Source organism: Euleptes europaea, chromosome 4 (assembly GCF_029931775.1).
Source record: "Euleptes europaea isolate rEulEur1 chromosome 4, rEulEur1.hap1, whole genome shotgun sequence".
Classification (NCBI taxonomy): Eukaryota; Metazoa; Chordata; class Lepidosauria; order Squamata; family Sphaerodactylidae; genus Euleptes; species Euleptes europaea.
The window spans coordinates 48,684,414-48,705,387 of record NC_079315.1 but is presented as its reverse complement, the minus strand read 5'-3'; the positions used below and the strand labels follow the sequence as shown (position 1 = coordinate 48,705,387).

Below are 20,974 nucleotides of genomic sequence, written 5' to 3'. Positions count from 1 at the left end.
TATAGGTCATATCTGCACTGACTGCAAATCTGGAGCAATGCCAACGGATAGTGTAAATTAAATTGATTTGTCACAGCGGATTATTTATCCCCTCCTTTGGCAGGAGCATCACTCCTACTGAGCTGCCTATTGTTAAATAGTAGATCTATAAACTGGTTTTCCACTAGAGGGTGGTATTATGCAACTGTCTGATGCTCTTGCACAAGAATAAGAAAACTGGTGATTGCAGTTGGGTGTGGTTAATGAGATCCTGCATACATTATATGTGTATTAAAAACCACACATGGATCCGGGGGAGGGGACATTAACACCAAATTGGAACACAAGATCCTTTTGATTCCTATTATTCATGTATATACTAGATTAACTATGGGGGTTACCGCACTTGTATTCCCAGCGATGTATTAAGAGTTTGAAAACGTTATTAAAAAATACTGTTCGCACTTTGTTTGGCCCCTTTAGCGGTGAAGATGTCTTCCAACCATTTATAAGGCGTGGTATCCAAAAACTCTTTTAAAGTGATGTTTTTATAACATTTTCAAACTCTTAATACATCGTTGGGAATACAAAGTGTGGTAACCCCCTCTATTCCTAGCACAACAGTCACAAGCTGACAAGTTCCTAAAAGTCAAAAGGTGGTAAACCTCTCTATATTTTTCAGTCTGAGCAGCTTCAGACAAAAGCATTGGGCATTTGGAACACAGCTTTTCATATCCTTTGTGGATTCTCATATGTTTGAGGAAAGCTATTCATTGAAGAGCTCATTTGTGTAATGTCTGACTAAAGTTTTAATAGACAAGAGAGATCAAGACTCCTCATACTTCCCATATTTTATCTTTGCAATGATGACAAAGTAAAGAGATTGGCTAGTGCAATATTATAGCTGTTTTCTTGGTACAGACCCCTGCTCCTTTCAATGGGGCTTGTACAGAAGAACTTCCTAGTGGATTGTGACCCGTAGACTGCACCTCCTCTCACTCTTTCCGTAGAAACGTTATTTACATTTATTTGTTGTCACAGATTATTTCATAGGACTCAGTGAAAAACACACAGCACTGACAAAATAACACATCATTCACATTCTGTACAAAGATCAACCATTTTGTATGTGTATTATTTTAATACACGTTTAATATCCTTTTTCTTTTTAAAAAAAATACATGGCTTAAAAGAGAACTTGGATTCATTACAAGCATATTTTAAAGCTCATGCTTCCAACCTCTTGAAGATGAATCCATGACATTCAACACACACCAAGTTAATGGCTGCTTTTCCACATAGTATCTGCCTGGCTATAGAGGAAGGGGAAAGAACTGATTATAAGAAATAGCGCAGCAACATAGATCTAATCTTGAAGTCTTTGACAAACTTGCCCTACAGGTGATTCTGGTAGGCAAAATTAAAATCGTGCTTTCCACATAAGGGTACCAACAACTATTTGTAATGCACACTTATCGATATGATTCACTATAGAGCTGGTGTTACTTAAATAAAACAGCTGCTTCAAAAACACCAATCAGGCATCTCAGAAACAGCAATCAGTTTTCCCCTTTTATGATAATTCTTTGTGTGAGGCTTAACGTAAAGAAGTCATCTGTCATCTTTTTCAGAGTAACATTACAAATGTAGCCATGATTACTGAGTTGGTGCAGATGGCAACTGTTCACAGCAGCACTGTTTACGACTGCAAACAGAACACCAGACGCATGCTGCAATAAAGAAAATCCATAGCGTGGCTTAAAATAAGACAAGGAGCTGGTTTAAATACAACAGCTGCCAAGGAGTTGACTGGTTCTCCAAAAGAAGACAAACTGATTAAGCACTGAAGGCCTCACAAAGAAAGATTCTCTCTCACTAAAGACAATTAGAATTTATTTCTCTTGGTCACACTAAAATTCTGGTAGAATATGACATGCAGTCTAGAGAGACCAGAGTGCAAATGGATTGACTGTAGAGGGCTCAGGAAATCAAAGGGCTCACCCAATAAAGATCTGGGGTCTGCAGGGAGGGAACAGAAGCAGCATCAGACAAGTAGTGGTACTTAATGACATTGCTCAGAAGGCTCTTTTTCAACTCCTTTGCGTGAATTAGCTTCAATTCAATGAGTTAACAGTTATACAGTACCCCAGCAACCTACCTCCACTATTTCCTCTTTTCCTTCCATAAAAGCCCACATAGCCTTTCCCCATTTTCTGCTTCCTTCTTCTTCCCAACCACCAGTCAACCTACCTTTTTATCTCCCCATCTTCAGTTTTCTCACCTTCCCTACCCCTGGGAAAACCATAGCTTAGTTACATGGTGCTAGTCACCAGGCCAGACCCGAATGCATGGAGAACCCGCAAAGATGTGAGAGGGGGCACCTCACTTCTCCTTATAACCCTCTCCCTCACACTATTTCCTCTTTCCCTCCTGCTGACAACACCCAGATCTGCACCTTTTCCTGCTTGTCTCTTTCCCTTCCACCAATGAACCTATAAACTATCTGCCCCCTCCCCATCTTCAGCTATATGTATTAATTGACTACATTTATATCCCAACTTTCTCCATAATGGGGACCCAAACAGCTTATATCATTCTTCTCTCCGCTATTTTTATGCTCACAACAAACCCTGTGAGATAGGTTAGGCTGGGCCTGTTTCACTGGCCTGAGGTCACTCAGTGTGCTTCTCTAGCACAGTGATCATTTGAACCTGGGTCTCCCAGATTCTAGTTTGAAACTCTAGCCATTACATCACCCTGGCTTTTGTGGGGTGGCTGCTGTTTAAAAATAGCAAGAAGCTGATGAGTTCTCCCTCTAAAGCCAAAACAGCCTTGGAAAGGGCCCTGCCCCTCCCCGTGCTGAGAGAGGGAGAGGGATGTATGTATGTGTATGTATATGAGAAAACCAACTTCAACAGAGAATATATCACTCAAAATTTAGCACATTAAATTGTACCATTTCACACATGAAAGTGAAAACGTTTTTGGGGGGCAGTTCAGAAAGACCCCCTTTTTATTCCATACTTTCACATACCCAGTTTAGTTGCTGGTCCCACCCCAGTGGAACAAGTGAAAAGTCCTCCAAAAAGGTCATAAAACTAGCCTGGGTCCATTACAAGAAAACTGCTATGGTACCAGAGGATTTTCTTTTCTTTTGTTTCATTGAAATGCCTCAACATATACACTTGTTCTGTTTTTGGGAAAGGGTTAATTTAGAACAAACCAATTAAAACAGATTGTGAGTGTCTACTTATGCTGTAAAACTGTAAGGGTGTGTGAGTCAAATAGTTTTTTCAATAATCTCCTGTTACTATGTGAATAATATATGAATAGTTTTTCAGACTACCGGTACTTAAAAGATGACTTGTCCCCTCATTCAGTGGCATTTTATATTAAAAGCATACAAATCAGATTGAAAGGATGCTTTTAATGATTGTGTAGCCTTTTGAATTTTTCACGGGTAAATTCTTTCTGTCCTCAGAAGAGAACCATCTTTACACCCTGAAAATGCATACAAACTATCATTGTATTTCCTGTCCTGGGAAATATTATTTAAAATCCCAGGAACAAACTAACTAAAAGCAATACCTGCATATTTTCACACAACAGAAAAGTTTAAAAATTAAACAAACAAAAAATCACCATATCAGCCACCTTAAAAGGGGACACTAATTTCAGCTCATACACTACTCCCCTTAAAAAAAATGTGTTGAAATTTTGTTCGTGTTAATGGAGCACTGGACCTCACATGAGGCTGATAATTTCTCTACAGCTTTTTATTTAGTTCTTTGCTTACCACCACTGATACTTCTACCGTCTTTGCTAGTAATAGTACCAGACCCCCATCTGATGTCCATCCCTAAAGAAGCAAATATCAGAAGTATGAATGTAGTGGAGAAGGAGGGGAAACCCTTAGAAACCTGGGTTAGGGGGAGAGCTGAATAACCATGGTTTTCTGAAGGCACTAGGATATGATAAAGCAAAGATGTATTTCATACACAGAGTATTTATGAATTTAGGAGAGAGAAAAACAGCCAATGCCTTCAGGTCCTTCTTGTATTTTAAAGTTAACAGGGCTCAATGGAAAATGTAACTTTGTTTAACTTGAGTTATACTTCGGTAATTAAAAATAGTCCTCCCTTCCTTACTGATGAGGAAGGACAGAGGGACAGAAAGAAGCAGATTCCCTAAGGTCTTAAGAGCCACTAGTCTAAACGCATAGGCCTCCCATTTACCTGCTCTGGGTGGGGGACTGCTTATCCCCAAAGAATTGAGGAACAGGAGAAAAAATGGCCTCCACAAAGTGGCAGTCTAGGAATTTCCCCCAATTTCTATAGTAAAGACAACAGAAACCGGGGTGGCAGTCTACAGCATCACCCAAAAGTGACCTCACATATTCCCCAGGCACCACTCAGAAAATCTCCCAGGATCTGACAAGGCAGTGTTGGGAACCCTAGAAAACGTACCAGGATACCAGTTTCTTTCCTTTATCTGAAGTCGTACATTCATGATCTAGATCAGGGGTGAGGAACCTCCGGCCCACGGGCCGGAAACAGCCTGCTATATCATTTTATTCAGCCTGCAGCTCGCCTGCTGAGGCCAGGAGCTCCACGAAGCTAACTGTTGCTAGCCAGGCCCTCCTCTCAGCACTTTGGGCTTTACTGGCAGGAGTGCACGTGCACAAAACTCAAAGCTGATTGGGTGATTTTGGGGGTGTTTCTCCCAAGTCTCCCTGCTTTCTGTTCCCTGCTTCCTGTTCCTGGAGAGACACAAAATGTGTGCCTGGCTGGGCTGGCTCTCTCGGCAGCCCAACTTTGTTTGCTTGGCACCCCTCCCCTTCGCCCACACTCCACTGGCTGTTTCCAGGTGAGTGGGTGGTGTGCCGTGCTTCGCAGCTTCCAACCTCCCATCCCTGGAGGGCCTTTCCTGCCCTCCTCCCCATGTTGGCCATCGGGCTCTCAGCCATGCCACCCCGAACCTTCCTCCCCCTCCCAGCTTGCCTTTGAAGGACACCCCTTTTCTCTCTTCTCTCTTGCTGTAGCTCACCTTTCCCTTCTCCAAACAGACTTTGCATTTACTTTCCAGCTCTCCTTCCCACCCCGCTTCCTCTCCCCTCTTGCTGTAGCTCGCCTTTCCCTTCTCAAAACACTTTGCATTTTCTTTCCAGCTTTCCTTCCAGCCACCCCTTTCTTCTCTTTCTTGCTGTAGTTTGCCTTTCCCTTCTCCAAACAGACTTTGCATTTGCTTTCCAGCTCTCTTTGCAGCTGCCCCTTTTCTCTCCTCTCTCTTGCTGTAGCTTGCCTTTCCCTTCTCAAAATGGACTTTGCATTTGCTTTCCAGCTCTCCTTCCCGCTGCCCCTTTCCCCTCCCTTGTTGTAGTCTGCCTTCTATTTCTCTTGCTCTGAGGGGCTTCTCTCCCTTCCCCTTTCACACAGGAACACACTGAAACAAACAGGTTGTTGCTGGAAGAGAGCCAAGGTCTGGAAAGGTGGGCCCCTGCACAGCCCTCCCCCTGCTCGACCCCCCAGCCACACTCCCGCACCGCGGCCTAACATCTCCCCCCTCACTGTTCTGCGTGCTGGCAGCACCACACCCTTTGCCGGCTTCAGCCCTCCAGACCTCCCGTCCCTGGAGGGCCTTTACTGTCCTCCTCCCCATGCCAGCCGTTGGGCTTTCCGGCCATGCCGGCCCCAAACCTTCCTCCCCCTCCCAGCTTGCAATCCCCCAGCCTGCCCCCCACGCTGCGGCCTGACGCTGCTGGGGAGCCCGAAACTTGCTCAACCATCTCCCCCCTCGCAGGCCTACTCGCTGGCTGTGCCGCCAGCTCGGTGGGCCCCTCCTTGGCCCTCCCCTCGCTCTCCCCCAAGGCCTATGTACAAAAACTAAACAAAAGAACCTTGAGAGCCTTATACAGGTGAGCATTCAGAAATGTCATCAAAAGAAAGCACATTAGTCTGCATTACTGTTGAAGTTTGCAGACAGTCTGCTCAGTCAGTTGGCGTGAGGATGCCTTGAGATAGAGTGGACCATTGGTGTTTCACATCACTCAGTCATTTAATTAGAGATCCCCGGGGCCCTCTGCTTACTAGGGGTACAGTATAGGATCTGGATTCCTGACATAGATGGTAGAAGATCAGACCCCTTGTCTGACCCCTTACCTGACCCACACGGATCTTGTCACAGTGATCCATGCAATGGTTACCTCAAGACTAGCCTACTCTAACTTGCTCTATGCAGGAATGCCCTTGAGACTGATCCAGAAACTCCAGTTGGTCTAGAATGCAGTGGCATGGGACCTAACAGGGACCCCATTTAGAGCCCATATACAGCCGGTGCTCTGCCAGCTGCACTGGCTCCAGGTGGAGTACCGAATCAAGTTCAAGGTCTTGGTGTTAACCTTTAAAGCTCTAAACCATCTGAGACCACTGTACTTGCAGGACCACCTCTCACAATATACCCCTCAGAGAACATTATGCTTGGTTGGAACAAATCTGCTGGTAATCCCTGGCCCTAAAACTATCCAGCTATCCTCAACCAAAGCCCTGGCACCAGCCTTGTGGAATGTTCTGTCCAATGAGACCCAGGCCCTGCAGGATCTAAACCAGTTTCCAGGACAGAGTTGTTCTGCCAGGCCTATGATTAAGGGCAGCGACAGTATTACAGCTTGAACTTGGCCTCCCTAACCCCTTCCTTTATTCCTTTTTTTCCCCTTTACCTTTTGTGCAATTTTTCCAGGTTGTGCTTTTCCTGTTCCCTATACCTCTACATCTCCATCCTTTCCATTTCCCCACGGAATGAAGTAACATCAATATACAGCTAACTTCTCTTATGACATCCTTCTGAGATGAAGTGTTTAGGTGCCATTTGTATAAGCATATTATAGCGCTGTTTAGATTGGATAGTTTTAATTTATATTTATGTTTCTGTCTATCTGTTGTGAGCTGCCCAGAGCCCAGTTTGCTGGAGAAGGCAGGGAATTAAAAAAATATATTTACTTATTATTATTATTATTATTATTATTATTATTATTATTACAATAGGCCGGCTACTCCTACAGAAAATGATAGTAACTGTTATTGGACATTCCATGATAAGGTGCCATCCCCCACAGAGCAAGAACGAAACCTTGTTCAGAGTTTAGCAGCATCTTCATCATTTTATAGTTTTCTCTCTGAGTTTTAGACGTGATTATACACAGCTTGAAGAAGACCTGAACTGAGAAGCTGGGTGATTCCCGCCACTGGAGACAGGAAGTTTGAAATTAAGACCTGCCTCCTTGACTGATCAGTGGAAACTGTTTATGCTAAGATGCCTTCCTCTCCTCAGAGCAGAAGGAACCTTCATGGGGCTAGTCCAATGTTCTGTTCTGTACGTCCTCAAGCTCTCAATATATATTCTAGGTCTCCAAATACAGTATGTAATCCAGCTGTACAGAAACCAGTCCTTCCCAAAGGCTCCATCTCCTTTTCTCTCTAGGACAACTCATTACTGGGATATAATCCAATCAGGTCACCATTTATTCTTAATCATTCAGTCACAATGCAACAAAGCTCAAAACAATGGGACAATTGTGAGATTTAAATGGAGCCTCAATGCAACTCATATTAATTCCCCTACCCATTCACATTTCTACTATCCTTTGTTCTAGCTCTATTAATAGAAGAATTGATCATATTGCTTCAAATGTTACATGGCAGTTATGAATATTTTCTTGGAGTAACACCATTGATAATTTATTGGTTTAGGGATTCCTCCCCCCCCCCCTTAGCTGATGCAATAAAAAACTAGCAATATTTTCTAGTTTAATTGTGTTTGAGAAGCATCTTTCACTATTCACGCACAAACTATATCCCAAACCATCAAAACTCACATTACTGAAGGAATCCTTTAAAAGAAATATGCTTTGAGTATCAGCAAGCAAGGCAGACTTTAAGCACAGTAAGCAAAAAAATAAAAATAAATATGGTGTTAAGAGAAAACTTTAACCTGAATTTAAAGAAAAAAATGCAAACAGTATAAGCCCACAGTGTATACATGTACTCCAACACAATCAATTAAAATTATGGTTGAAACAATATTAAAACAATTTAATTGGTGAGTTGTATTGGGACAAGAATCCTCTTTGCCTAATTCCAAAGATTTTTCAGACACTGACCTCTTTGTCTATTGTGTAACCCATTGTAAACTGCACTACAATTGTTAGGTCTGGGCATGAGAATGTGAGATCTTGGCAGAAGAAGGAGAGATGCCCATTGACATAGGTATAATTTGCTTCATACATTTGCAAAAGCCTTTTACTTGGGACTGCTAGATTTCATTAGTCCACAAACAAAGCAGCTATTGATCTGCTCAAGGCCCAGTCTAACTGTGTTCTTTCTTCAGAAACACTCATCTTTTCCTTGGACTTATTCTGATAACAGTTTAGGGAAACCAAGTTATCCAGATGACTAAGTCCTTGTCCTACTTTTTCCTGCAACTTCTGAAAAACTTGTACCTGATTGACGTGTCAACCCTTTGGCAATGCACTCCAATACTCTCTGCATATGTCTCTATTCTAAAGCGCATGACACAACTTCCACCCCCTGAGCAGTAACTGGCACTGGTCAGATCCCCAAGGATGTCACTGGTTAACTGCTAACATTGTAGAGTTCTCGTAAGCCACTACTTACATTGCTAAGGAGATGCTTTACCATTTTTACCAGGCTATTTTGTGGACACCTATTTGAACTATGAATAAAAATACAGGATCTAATGTTTCTAATGCATTTTATAGGATACATCTATTAATCTTTTTCATGCTGCAATCCTTAGGCCACACAATTTTTGATCTGATTACATCTTTTTCTCATTTTATTGTACAAGACCTCATCATACATGACCTTATTAATGCACAATTTCTTATCAAATAGACATGGAGGTAGTATCTGAAATCCTAGTTATAGCTTACTTTCTCCATTCACTATTAACTAATACAGTACCATATAAAGAATGACCAAAAGCAATACAAGACGATAACATAACATTTTCTTTCCCCCAAAAAAGAGAAAGAGGTGGAAAACAAACTGCTCACATGTCCCTTTCAACAGAGTGAAAGCCAAGATCTCAAGTGTTAGCAAAAATATATATATGTTTTGGTCCTTAGAGCACAAAACACAGAGTTTTAGAAAGCAGGGGACAGAGGAGGTAGCAAAACATTCACTTCTGCTGTCAAATTAATATAATGTCAATCATTCTTCAGACATGGCACATTAACGTAATTACAAACATCTTCCAGACCCTTGTCACTCTTTCCAAAGAGCTCAGTTCAGCAATTCACAGTGGGGAGTTACTACTGTTTGGAACCAGAGGGCTGCTGGCACAAGGAGCTGCTGTTCAATATGGGTAACTGGGGACAGAATCCTAAAAACCAACTTTTCACCTTGCACTGCATAAAGGAAAAAAGGTGGAAGGAGGTATTGCTCTACAAGAGTATTTGCCAATCCTTTTTTAAACTAAAAAAAAAATGTAGTTATACCGCCTCTACAGACTCCACACCAATAAATCTGACTTAGCAGTTCAAACTGCTTTTCAGTCTTTTCTCAGGAAGTATACATTTAAATTTCTCATCAGTTCTCTGCATGTTGTCATAAATTATGTTCACATTTATTTAGAACACTTCTGTGCCGCCTACTCCAGGAAGCCTGCTCAAGGCAACTTACAAGTAAAACATGATACAAACACCATATACAACACAGATTTATGCTTCGGGGGTCCCAACACTGTGATAGTGGTGTTTTGAGAATGAAAGCCTCACAGTGCTGGGGGGGGCGGCAGGGAGTGTGAGGCGTTAGCTTGTCCTAAGCCAGACACGGCTGTGTAAAACCCCTCTCCTCAAAAACAAAAATCTGTGATAACTAGATGATGTTCAGACTTGGTTCTAGTCTGATCTTGGGGACGGAGAGTCCATCTTGGAAAAAGAAGGGTAGTACCATTCAGAAGGTTGTCATCTCCCAAAATGCACACAATAAGTCCTAATGGGTTACCCCTTAGTTATCCAGTGGGCCAGGTGAGAAATGAAGTGCCTGTTACTCTGCCTCTGTAAGAAAGCTGACATTCCCTACAAACAACAACAAAACCCCATTCTGCATCTTTACTGGAAAATGCTGAGAGACAGTGATGTTGTAACAATACGTAAACCTCCTATTGGGATTCAAATGTTGAAAGACTAACAACTCCATCTCAGAAGTGGTTTACCTCAGGACAACATACAAGACCTTAATCCCTAAAACTTCTCACTATTTGCCCAGCCCATCATAGATGAGACAAGAAAGTAGTCATCGCCAGACATGCGCACTTGAACTACCAACAAGACGCATATTGCTAGGGATTGCTGAAAAGTTTTGGTCTCTGCAAAGTGTATGGTGTTGGTCAGTGTATAGAAAGTACTTAGCAACACCTTGTAATTTTAGCATGAATACCAAAATGAGAAACAGGCAGAGGGAGAGACAGACAGACGGAAGAGTTCATCTGCAATTATCAATATTCTGGGCTATTTGATTAGGTGTACCCTGGAAATATTAGTCTTCTTTATGGAGCATCAATGTGAGTAAGTGAAAAAATCCAAAAGGGGAATCAGGAACAAGTCTCAGATTGAGGTATGAATTACACCAGCAACTTAAGTAGTTCTCAAGTAATTTGGTTCACTATTGCCACAGTACGCGATGACAAGACAGTAGTAGCTATACAACCTCGATCTACTGAAGTTACCACTCATAAAGGTTATTCTTGGTGGATCCACCACATTTGCAGTATTCCCAAAATATACATCTCTTGACTGAGTCTGAACATTCTATCCAACAACAAAATAATCTTCAGAATCCACAAGGCAAATAATTTCATACATACTGGTAGATAACTGATGTCATAATCAAAACAAGAAAACACACATGTGAATGTGGAATTTCAGCACAGGACTAAGACCACAAAAATAATGAGTCTCTCACAGCTTTCTTTGTAATGCCTAGAAAAACATTATCAGCAGATGACCTGTGTTGCATCCAACAGAGTCACGTGGAAAGTTCAAATATTTATTTCCTAATTTTCGCAAACTGTGACAGCCAACATTTTTACTGAAGAAAAGTGAATACAAAAAAACAGCCAGCATAAACAGTGAACTGCATTATTTAAATTAAAAATGAACAACAGATACACATATAGCCTCTCTGCTGTTATTTAGGAGTCAACAATGACAAGCAAGAGCCTCAACAGCCTGCAACGTATTTCTAGACTACTTCAAAAGCTACCATGTGAAAAGCTGAGCAGATTTCAATAATACAGATTAGTGTGTGTATTTATTTATTTGGTCTATGTGTTCAGGGACAAAAGGCAAAAAATATTGCAAGAAGCAGCAGGCCACTCGTATTTTGTAGCCAGAGATTCGTTTCCATGAAGATAGTTCCACAGGTGCTCAGAAGATTTCCCCCATCAACTGAGAATGAGACCTATCCAAGTGTCATCTCTCATAAACTGAAGATGTTAATTGAAGGCCAATAAATCTGGTTTGAGTCATGAGACATGTGGGATGACTTTATGAACGTCACTAGATCTCCACCTTGACTTTCCAGTTCTGTGCAATCAGAATAATTGTCACTTCCCCAACCAGTTTATATTATGAATGGGCAGAATTGTAAAGCACTCTGTGCACTTAAGAAATTATAGTGCCTAAAGAACAATCCTCCATTCTGAATTCAGGAGATACTCTGTCATGCATGGAAGTGTGATACTTAATACTGACAGTACAGAAAGTCAAGCAAACCTGTGCCCCTACAGAAAAAAGACCCTACACCATCCTCCATTTGGCCAGACTTTGAACACCCAACAACTTCACAGTATTCAAGGGCAGTTACATGCACTATTATTTAATTTATTTATACCCCACCTTTCTCCCCAATGGGAACCCAAAGTGGCTCACATCACCCTCCTCCATTTTATTCTCAGAGTGTGGGACTGGCCCATATTCACCCAGAAAGGTTCCATGACAGAGTGTGATTCAAACATGGGTCTCCCCGATCCTAGCCTAACATTCTAACCAGTACACCACATTGACACTCACTATGCACATCAGGCATCTGTAAATACATATAAATTTAAAAGACAGCATTTCTATATGATCCAGTGTGTGGAACATTGCAGAGAATGCCAGAGGGAGGAAAGACCTGAATTCAAGCACCTGCTCAAGCAGAGATCACAAGATCACTATCTCTCAGCCTGTCTAATTTACCTCATTATGAGAGAAAAGAGTGAGAAAAGTGATAGACTCATATGTGCCACCTTGATCTATTTCGAGAAAGGCTAGATATATTTGAGAAAGCCATTTAGGTACTTGGATTACTGTCAATTTTCCCCCTGCATGGTTTTCAAATCTTATTTTACGATTGCTGTGAACTAGTGTATGTGAGTGATGGGGGGGGGGGAATTCCAAGAAAGAGGGTTTTGGAAAATAGATTACTTACCACAAACCAAGATGAAAGCAATGGGCCGGAATGCAGCAAGCGATCGCCTCCTCTCACCGGCATCTCTGGAAAGAAGAGTTGGAGGAGAAGCCAAAAAGTACCCCCTTCCGCTTCTTACACACACTTGGAAAAGGGGTAGCTACTCACTAGTCTTAACGTGCTCATTACAGCCTTTGGGAAGAAACTTCGTAACTGTTTTAAGTTCCTCGAAGTCGCCCTCTCGCCTCCCGATTCTTACATCCCTTGTCCAAGCCTGCTCACCCCACAGCAACCATGCAAGAACCCAGCCGTTTCCTTAACCAAGCACAACTACCGACTCTGGGGAACATTCGACTACGACGCTACCATTTGATGCCAAGGGGGGGACCCATTTAGGTTACCACAAGCATCTCATGCACGTGCATTTCCACAGTTTCGCTACCGGAGAAGTGGATTAAAAAAGGAGTTCGAATTAAATCAAAGCAGGAAAATAGGGAAGAGGAAAACGGGGAAAAGGCTTGTTAGTACAGACCTGTCCCCTCCCCACTTCAGGTCCACTTGGTTCGTTCCCAGTGGAACCCCGAGCGGCTCCCATTGCAACATTGCTTCTTCCCTTCTTGGAAGTAGAGAAGCGGCAGCCAGCAGGGTATTAATTGTTCGCTTTACGCCTCACATGATGCGAGGGAGGAATTGTATTAGCCGCTCAGTGTTTCAGCTCGAGCAACGTTTCCTCCCCTTCGCACACAGGGGAAGCCAGAAAAGAAGGGAAAAGAAAGAAACGAAGCCTGCGGCGCAGCACACATCCCGTCTGTCGAAGTCTCAAGAAAAGTACTGCGTGGAATTTCAGAGCACGAAGAATAACCGGGTCAGAGGCAAAGGAACTTAGTAGGGAATGTACATGCTAACAAGCGTAGTTTTTCCATTCGATTTATTAATGCTGGAAACATTTTTAAAGTGTATGCGTGTTGGGGGAGGTAAATTGCATTCCCGTGTGTGCTTCGGAAGCAATTCCGAATGGCCCTCAGTAAATACCTTTGCGATTAATAAATAAATACAAGTTATACTGCAAGTTTCACTTGTGAAAGCAAATTTATGGCAGTCAACTAGCTTATTTTATCCATCTCTCGGACGCTAGGGGCAGAAGCACTGTCTTCCCAGAAGTACTGGAAAGGAAGGAGTAGCGAATTTCTAACACACATCGGAAGCGAAGCAGAGTTAGCCCTGGTTAGTATTTGGATGGGGGGCTACCAAGTAAATCCAGGGTCTCTACGCAGAGGCAGGCAATGGCAAAATCACCTCTGAATGGCCCTTGCCTTAAAAACTCTAAAGGTTGCCATAAGTCTGCTGCAAGTTGACAGCATTTTACATAAACAGGTAATAATACCACCTAGACAAACAAGCATACGCTGCTTACATTTTAAGAGGAAGGTTATGACGAAAGCCACTTCCGCTTCTCATTGCCTTGAAAGACCCTTGCTGGGGTCACCATAAACTGGCTGCAACTTGACAGAACTTTACACATCCATGCAAAAGATTTTTTGGTTGTTTAAATTTAGAGAGCTCATCAGTCTCTGTAGCCCATTTGAAGGGTACGACTGGACCAGGGCCAATTAGAGGTGCGAGGCAGGGCTATTTGGCTTCCAGATGAAAGGGGACCGTAAAATTTAGTCACATTAATATTTTACATTTAATAAATTTAATATTTTACATTTAATAACAACTTGTTTACACACATCATGTGTCCTCATTTTTATTATGAGTTGGGGCCTCAGAAGCTAGAAGTATGCTCAGCTTCTCTAGACCGCTGAGAAGGCTTGGCCTGGACTACTCTCCAAGCTTGTGCTAATTAAGTTACCTCAGTGTTCATTACTCATACATTACACTTGACTTCAATTGAAGTCAAAGAATGTCGGTTGAATAGGGTTGCCAACCTCCAGGTACTAGCTGAAGATCTGATATCGCAACTGATCTTCAGCCAATAAAGATCAGTTTGCCTGGAGAAAATGGCTGTGTTGACAATTGGACTCTATGGCACTGAAGTTCCTACTCAAACCCTGCCCTCCTCAGGCTCTACCCCAAAAACCTCCCACCCTTGGTAAAAAGGGACCTGGCAACCCTACGGTTGAAGGGCACAACAGGTAGTCTAATTCAGACCCCTTTAGAACAGGACTGCCAGGCCACAATTCAGGCATTGGGGTGGAATCAGAGGCGGATCTACTGTGAAACTAATGAAGCTTAAGCTTCAAGGCCCCTAATCCCGGCGGGGCCCCCTGAAGCAACTTTTTTCAATGAGTGAATTTCTCAACAAAATCGATGGAGTTTTTTAAGTGATAGAATCATAAGCCGATGAGTTGAAGTACTTAATATTGACTTTAGAATATGCTCTAACACCCATTTCATATGGCCTCAAAATGTCCCTGTCATTGGTCAAATTTCATAATTTTCTCAGGGGCTTGCTGTGCTCGAGCCCCAGCTGTAAGGGCTCACTGAGCTTGCCAGAATCTATTCACAGCCTACATTTTGGCAGCTGGATTGTCAGATCCTTTGTTGGTGCATGGCTTAATAGTTCTGTAGTTTTATTTCATCACTGTATGGCCCATTTTCAATGACTCCACCCCACCACCCTGTTCACCACCATTTGAGCCTCGAGGTCTTTGCAAGGGCAGCAAGGCCTTTTGGACCTTGCTGGATGTTGCCGTACTGTTGCCGGTTGCGAAGGGCCCCTCATAACAGTTCAAGCTTCAGGGCCCCAAAAATGTAGGTCTGCCACTGGGTGGAATTCAGCCTTGCTTAGGATATCCTTCAAAATGTATTAATTTTTTCTTAAATCCAGATATGCCCTTTTCTCCCACAACTGTTCTATTCAGTCATTTCTCCCTTTAATACTAAATTGCAGTGTTGTCCTGAAGTCGCTGTTACATACTTTCCACCAAACTACCATCAAGTTTCACAGTTTTCAGGGGCCTGAACTATAAATATGAAGCTTGAGAATTAGCTGTAAGGCTTTTTTTGGAGATACAATAATGCCTGCCTTCAAAACTAGTATCATGTTTCAACAAGTCAGTCTATTAATTACCGTATATACTCGCGTATAAGCCGAGTTTTTCAGCCCAAAAAAAGGGCTGAAAAAGCCGGCCTCGGCTTATACGCGGGTCAATACGGTAGGGGAGAGGGGAGGTAGGGAGGAGGGAGGGAGGAGGGAGGGGGGAACTTACCGCCAGCGCCAGCGCCGCCTCCGCCGCCATTGCTGCCGTGCCCGCGTGGCTTCCCCCGGCCAGGAGCGCCCTGGGGCCGCCCCTGCCGGGCGCAGCGAGGACCCTGCCGGCCAGCGCCGGCCTGGGAGGGCCTCCAGAGGCCTCCGGAGGCCCCGTCGCCGCCCCTGCCGGGCGCAGCGAGGACCCTGCCGGCCGGCGCCGGCCTGGGAGGGCCTCCAGAGGCCTCCGGAGGCCCCGTCGCTGCCCCTGCCGGGCACAGCGAGGACCCTGCCGGCTGGCGCCGGCCTGGGAGGGCCTCCAGAGGCCCCGTCGCCGCCCCTGCTGGGCGCAGCGAGGACCCTGCCGGCCGGCGCCGGCCTGGGAGGGCCTCCAGAGGCCTCCGGAAGCCCCGTCGCCGCCCCTGCCGGGCGCAGCGAGCACCCTGCCGGCCTGCGCCGGCCTGGGAGGGCCTCCAGAGGCCTCCGGAGGCCCCGTCGCCGCCCCTGCCGGGCGCAGCGAGGACCCTGCCAGCCGTCGCCGGCCTGGGAGGGCCTCCAGAGGCCTCCGGAGGCCCCGTCGCCGCCCCTGCCGGGCGCAGCGAGGACCCTGCCGGCCGGCGCCGGCCTGGGAGGGCCTCCAGAGGCCTCCGGAGGCCCCGTCGCCGCCCCTGCCGGGCGCAGCGAGGACCCTGCCGGCCGGCGCCGGCCTGGGAGGGCCTCCAGAGGCCTCCGGAGGCCCCGTCGCCGCCCCTGCCGGGCGCAGCGAGAACTGTGCCGGCCGGCGCCAGCCTGCGCACCTGGATTGAGGTAAGCATGCGGCGGGGGGGAGGGGTTATAAGCCGACCCTCGGCTTATACGCGGGTGCCTAATTTTCCCCCATTTTGGGGGAGAAATTAGGCACCTCGGCTTATACGCGGGTCGGCTTATACACGGGTATATACGGTACATACTTCGGAGCCAGATTCCACAGCTGTATGTGGGTATAGTGACTCTTAGGAGCAGTAGTTAAAATCCCAATGCCAGCTCACAGAAGGACTTACATCCCTAGCACTGATTCAACAGAATATCATCTGTATGTGCTTCACTACTTTCTGCAACCATGAAAAAAATGCTACAAAAGTTACCGCAAACAGTGTTCAGAGAAATATTTCCTCTTTATACTGTGCTTCAATATTAGACCACAGGCTTAACTTTATCCTACAGGTGGCAGTGTGGAACCCACTGAGCTGCGAGCATGTGACGGGAGGAGGAAGAGCCAGCCTTATGATCTCACCAATGGGGAAGGAAGAGTCTGTGCTGAAAGGGCATGCTGTGCACCGGATGACCTACTGGGGGGACCAAGCTATGTTTAGCAGAAGGAAGGCTTTGTGTGTGTGATCTCTGAACCTACCTGTGCTAAAAAGGAATGTTCTCTATTACTGCATGACCTCACCTTGATGGCATGCTGCTTTTTTCAGTGTGTGAAAAACAGAGAAAAGAGGCATAGGCAGGCCCCTGCCTGGTGGAATAGTCTCTCTACCAGGGCCCCGTGGGACCTTAATGAGTTCTGCAGGGCCTGCAAGACTGAGCTATTCCACCAGGCTTGTGGTTGAGGCCAGCTATGGTTCCTTTCTCGTAAATGCTGGCCTCCCTAACTTCCATTCGGACCCCTCCCCCCTTTCCACTTTTTACTACCATTAGGGTATATGCACTTGCTCCCACTTGCTCCCCCGACTTCTGACCCATAGTACACTTGGTGGGGCGCCATTGGACATTTTTGTCCTCCGTTTTTTGTTTTTAGGGCTTTTAAATTGATGTTTAAGGGGTTTTATTATAACTTTATTTTTATCTTATTGTGTAAGCTGCCCTGTGCCTGGCCTTGGCTGGGGAGGACAGGGTAGAAGATTGACTAAATAAATAGCTACCCTTACTATGAAGAGATCTGTGGCAAATTTATTCAGCCTTGGACTAACAGGCTCTCAGTTAACAGAGTCAGAGAGGGCAAGGAAGTTGCTCTCAGTTGAAAATCAAAGGGTTTCTGTTGACACTGCTAAATGTTGTGCTGCCACATCCAAAATTAGGTGCAAATTGTTGGGATGACTTGCCTTATTATCTATGTAGTAGTGTCCTCTTAGGATTTTATGTAGTCTCCAGTGTATTTTATACTTGCAATTCCTGTTTTTAATTATTGTTTTAACGTTTTTTGTATATGTCTGGCTATGTACCGTATCAATAAATAACTGACTGAATAGCAGGTGGTTCTAAAGAGCCACCCAAAATGGCAGCTTTCTAGAAGCTCTGTAGCCCATCCAAGGGTTGCAGATTATTGCTATAGGAAATTTTCTCCCATTGAAATTAGAGAGGCTAGAGATAAGGAGCCAACCATCCAAAGTATATTCCAGACCTCTTCTTTGAATTTTAGAAAGACTAGCTTTTATTTACAGAGGGGGGAAAGCATGCAGACAATATTCTGTCCAGTTCTAAATAAATTTACTTGCTGCTTCTAGCATTGTGGCACATGAGTATCAGGATGATTGTTACATGCTTTTTAAAATTTAAAAATTATAAAGTAGACAATTTAAATCTACTGGCACATCCATATTTGTTTCCTCTTCCCATTCTTCCTGCCCCCCAAATTTCTTTTTAGTAAGGATAGGTTCTAGTGGAGTTTCTTCTAGAAAAGCAAATGATTACAGAGAATCAATTATGAGCATATGTGCTAATACTATACATAGAGTAAGGCTTGGTCACACAATTATGGAAGTACTCCACCTTTCTTCCACACATGAACATTCTCATCTTATGTTCCAAATGAAATTAGTTTGCTACACAAGGATATGCCACACAAAAATTTAAAGGAAGAAGGCTGCACTTTTTACAGTGTACTTCTAGCCCAAACAAGGCACACACTGGGAAGTTACCACTGTGCTGGCTCTTTGTCTGTTCCTGCCAGGTGGCAGCACCAGTAAACATTCTGCCTGACATACTTCATGATATCCAAACAGGGAAGCAACATCTTCTTTGACAAATGCCTCTTCCTGTACTTCCAAGCATTAGAGGGCTCAACTGATCCAAAGCTTAATACTTCTTTACCATCCAGAAAAGAACTAAAGCCTGCACTCTCCATATCACTGCACTCTCCATACTTTACTTTTTTTTTACTTTTCATACAGTTATGTCAAATAATACACAAAGACCAATGTAATGACTCAGAACAAGCCTATGGTTTCATATAAATGTAATGTAAATGTAAACATAAAATTTAAGACAAGTTGGTAATTATAATGGAGAATCTGTACATTTATAAGAATCAAGAATGGAGGGGGGTATCACTATGCCAAGTTTTGAAGCTTACTTTGCCATTACTTCCATTACCTGACCAATCTGAATCACCAAGGAACACAGGAATCAAATTTCAACTCTGCCAGTTTAGGCACTGTTACAGCAATAGTGCAGGGCCCAGTATTTTTGTCTGTGCTGAAGCCCTGTATCAGGTTGGCCTAGACTTTAGTCCACAAGTATCATTTCAGGGGATGTGACCATTTGTCAGAAGGGATTAAGTGAGAGGCCCCAGAGCCAGAGGGCTTATGGACTATGGCTCCTGGCCTGGCGCTTGCAACCCAGTAAACCAGGACATGCTCAGGAAGTGCATGTTTTTGTTTCATTTACTTAAATCATACTGCTTAAATTTTAGAAATTCCTCTGAGCTGCTTTGGGTCATTTTGGGGAGAAAAACACACAGAAATGCCCTACATACATTTCTTTGTCATGGCCCTTCATTGAATTACATTTATGTGAAAGTAGGTTCTTTGAGTTTTATAAACATCTTTCACCACCCTGTCACTTGCAGTTGAGCTCTCATGACATCCCAGCTTCTTCCACAGCTATCAGCTTTTTTAAGGTCACAAGTGGATACTTTTTAGAAAAGCAAAGTCCTGTTCACACAGATAATGCCAAAGCAATTAAAAAAAAAAGAGTCAGTGTATGAGCTGGTACAGGAGCAGAATTGTTGTTTATAAAGAAGAAACATGAGTGGGAGGATGTTCTATTTAATCTAAACTGTTATTCAGCAGGGGACTGGACTAAGCTTTACATTTGCCAGGAGAATAGTGCTGTAAATGGTTTCCCAAGAGCAACCAATCCCTTCTCCCCTGGAATAGTTGGCAGCACTCACCTTCTGTATTAAGGCCATCACACCAACTATCTTAGTATTATCAAATCCATATTCTTAGCAACCAGGATGCATGTGAAGAAAGACATGGTGACCACTTAGCAAGAGAAAGCATCAGTAACCCAGACATTTTTTTTCTTTTGGCAGCATCTTCCTGATAATCATCATGTGTGCTCCTGATTAAGAACCGTTTAAGACTCATGTTTTCCGTACCTAAGTTTGCATATGTACAATGTCTTTCCCCAATACCTCTGTGTCCTGTATCCATCTCTCTATATTTCCCAGTCTTCGCCTCTAGTTCTCACCTCATTTACATTTCTTCTAGAGTGCTGAAAATGTACTAGAAGAGTCCAGGCAAGGTCATCATACTTCTCAGAGTGAATATAGCTGGATTAACCCATTAACATACACAACCAATGTTATTGCTTACCACCTGAGGTATGTAGACCTCTAAGTATGTAACAGTACTGCCGAACAAGCAGCCCAGTGGTAAACCAAGTCATACAGCTAAGTGTATAGCTCTCCCTTCTAGCCTAAAAGGGCTACTAACACTTTACCATCTTAAGGAGGACTTCAGGGCTATACTACAACATGGGTTCTTTTAGCCTTGGTGGCTATAGGAAGGAATTATAGCTACTGCACATCAGCATGGTAGTGGCAACAGTGCAGACAACCAGAGCATGCAATCCCAATTTGCAAAGCTGCTATAGAGCAATAAAACTAATAAACAGCCTACATGCTTTTAGGACTTGTCCAACTAATGGTCAGGGAGCAGTGTTCCTTACGAAGAGGCAGCCCTGCTTTGAATTCTTTAACTAGAACAGCTGATTGTGTTGAAAACAGTCTATTTTGGTAACGGCATTAACTCTTTGGAACGTATTTACAAGAGAACGTACTTCAGTGGGACTGTGTCCTTAAGAAAGTGACTGTTCTGTTTTGTAAGGCCTCTGAAGGCTTAACCTGCCTGTGGTCATATTTTTAAAAAGCATTAAGTGATGGTATGGCTTGCTATCTACTGTATAGTATGTTCTTATGCTATGATTTTATGTAATATTCTGGATTCTGAAGACTGAAATTTATACAATTGTGAGCTGCCCCAGAGTATTTTTTCCTGTAAAATGGGGTAAAAATAAACTAATAATTGTAGAAGGCTTATCACAACATTTAAAGGGTTGTGGGTCA

The 20,974-nt window shown here is 43.7% G+C and overlaps 1 protein-coding gene across 3 annotated transcripts in view; it reads right to left on the bottom strand.

Annotated features, from left to right (window-relative positions):
* TJP2 (tight junction protein 2) overlaps window positions 1-20,974 on the bottom strand; it is a 95,349-nt gene that overhangs the window by 43,495 nt on the left and 30,880 nt on the right. Inside the window, exon 1 of one of the 3 annotated variants that reach the window (XM_056848010.1) lies at window positions 12,471-12,535. The exons of the other annotated variants lie outside the window; for them this stretch is intronic. Within the exon in view, the coding sequence (XP_056703988.1) occupies window positions 12,471-12,533 (63 nt within the window). The 5' untranslated portion in view covers window positions 12,534-12,535. Of the gene's footprint in view, window positions 1-12,470; window positions 12,536-20,974 lie in introns of those variants that run through there. 3 annotated transcript variants of the gene reach the window in all.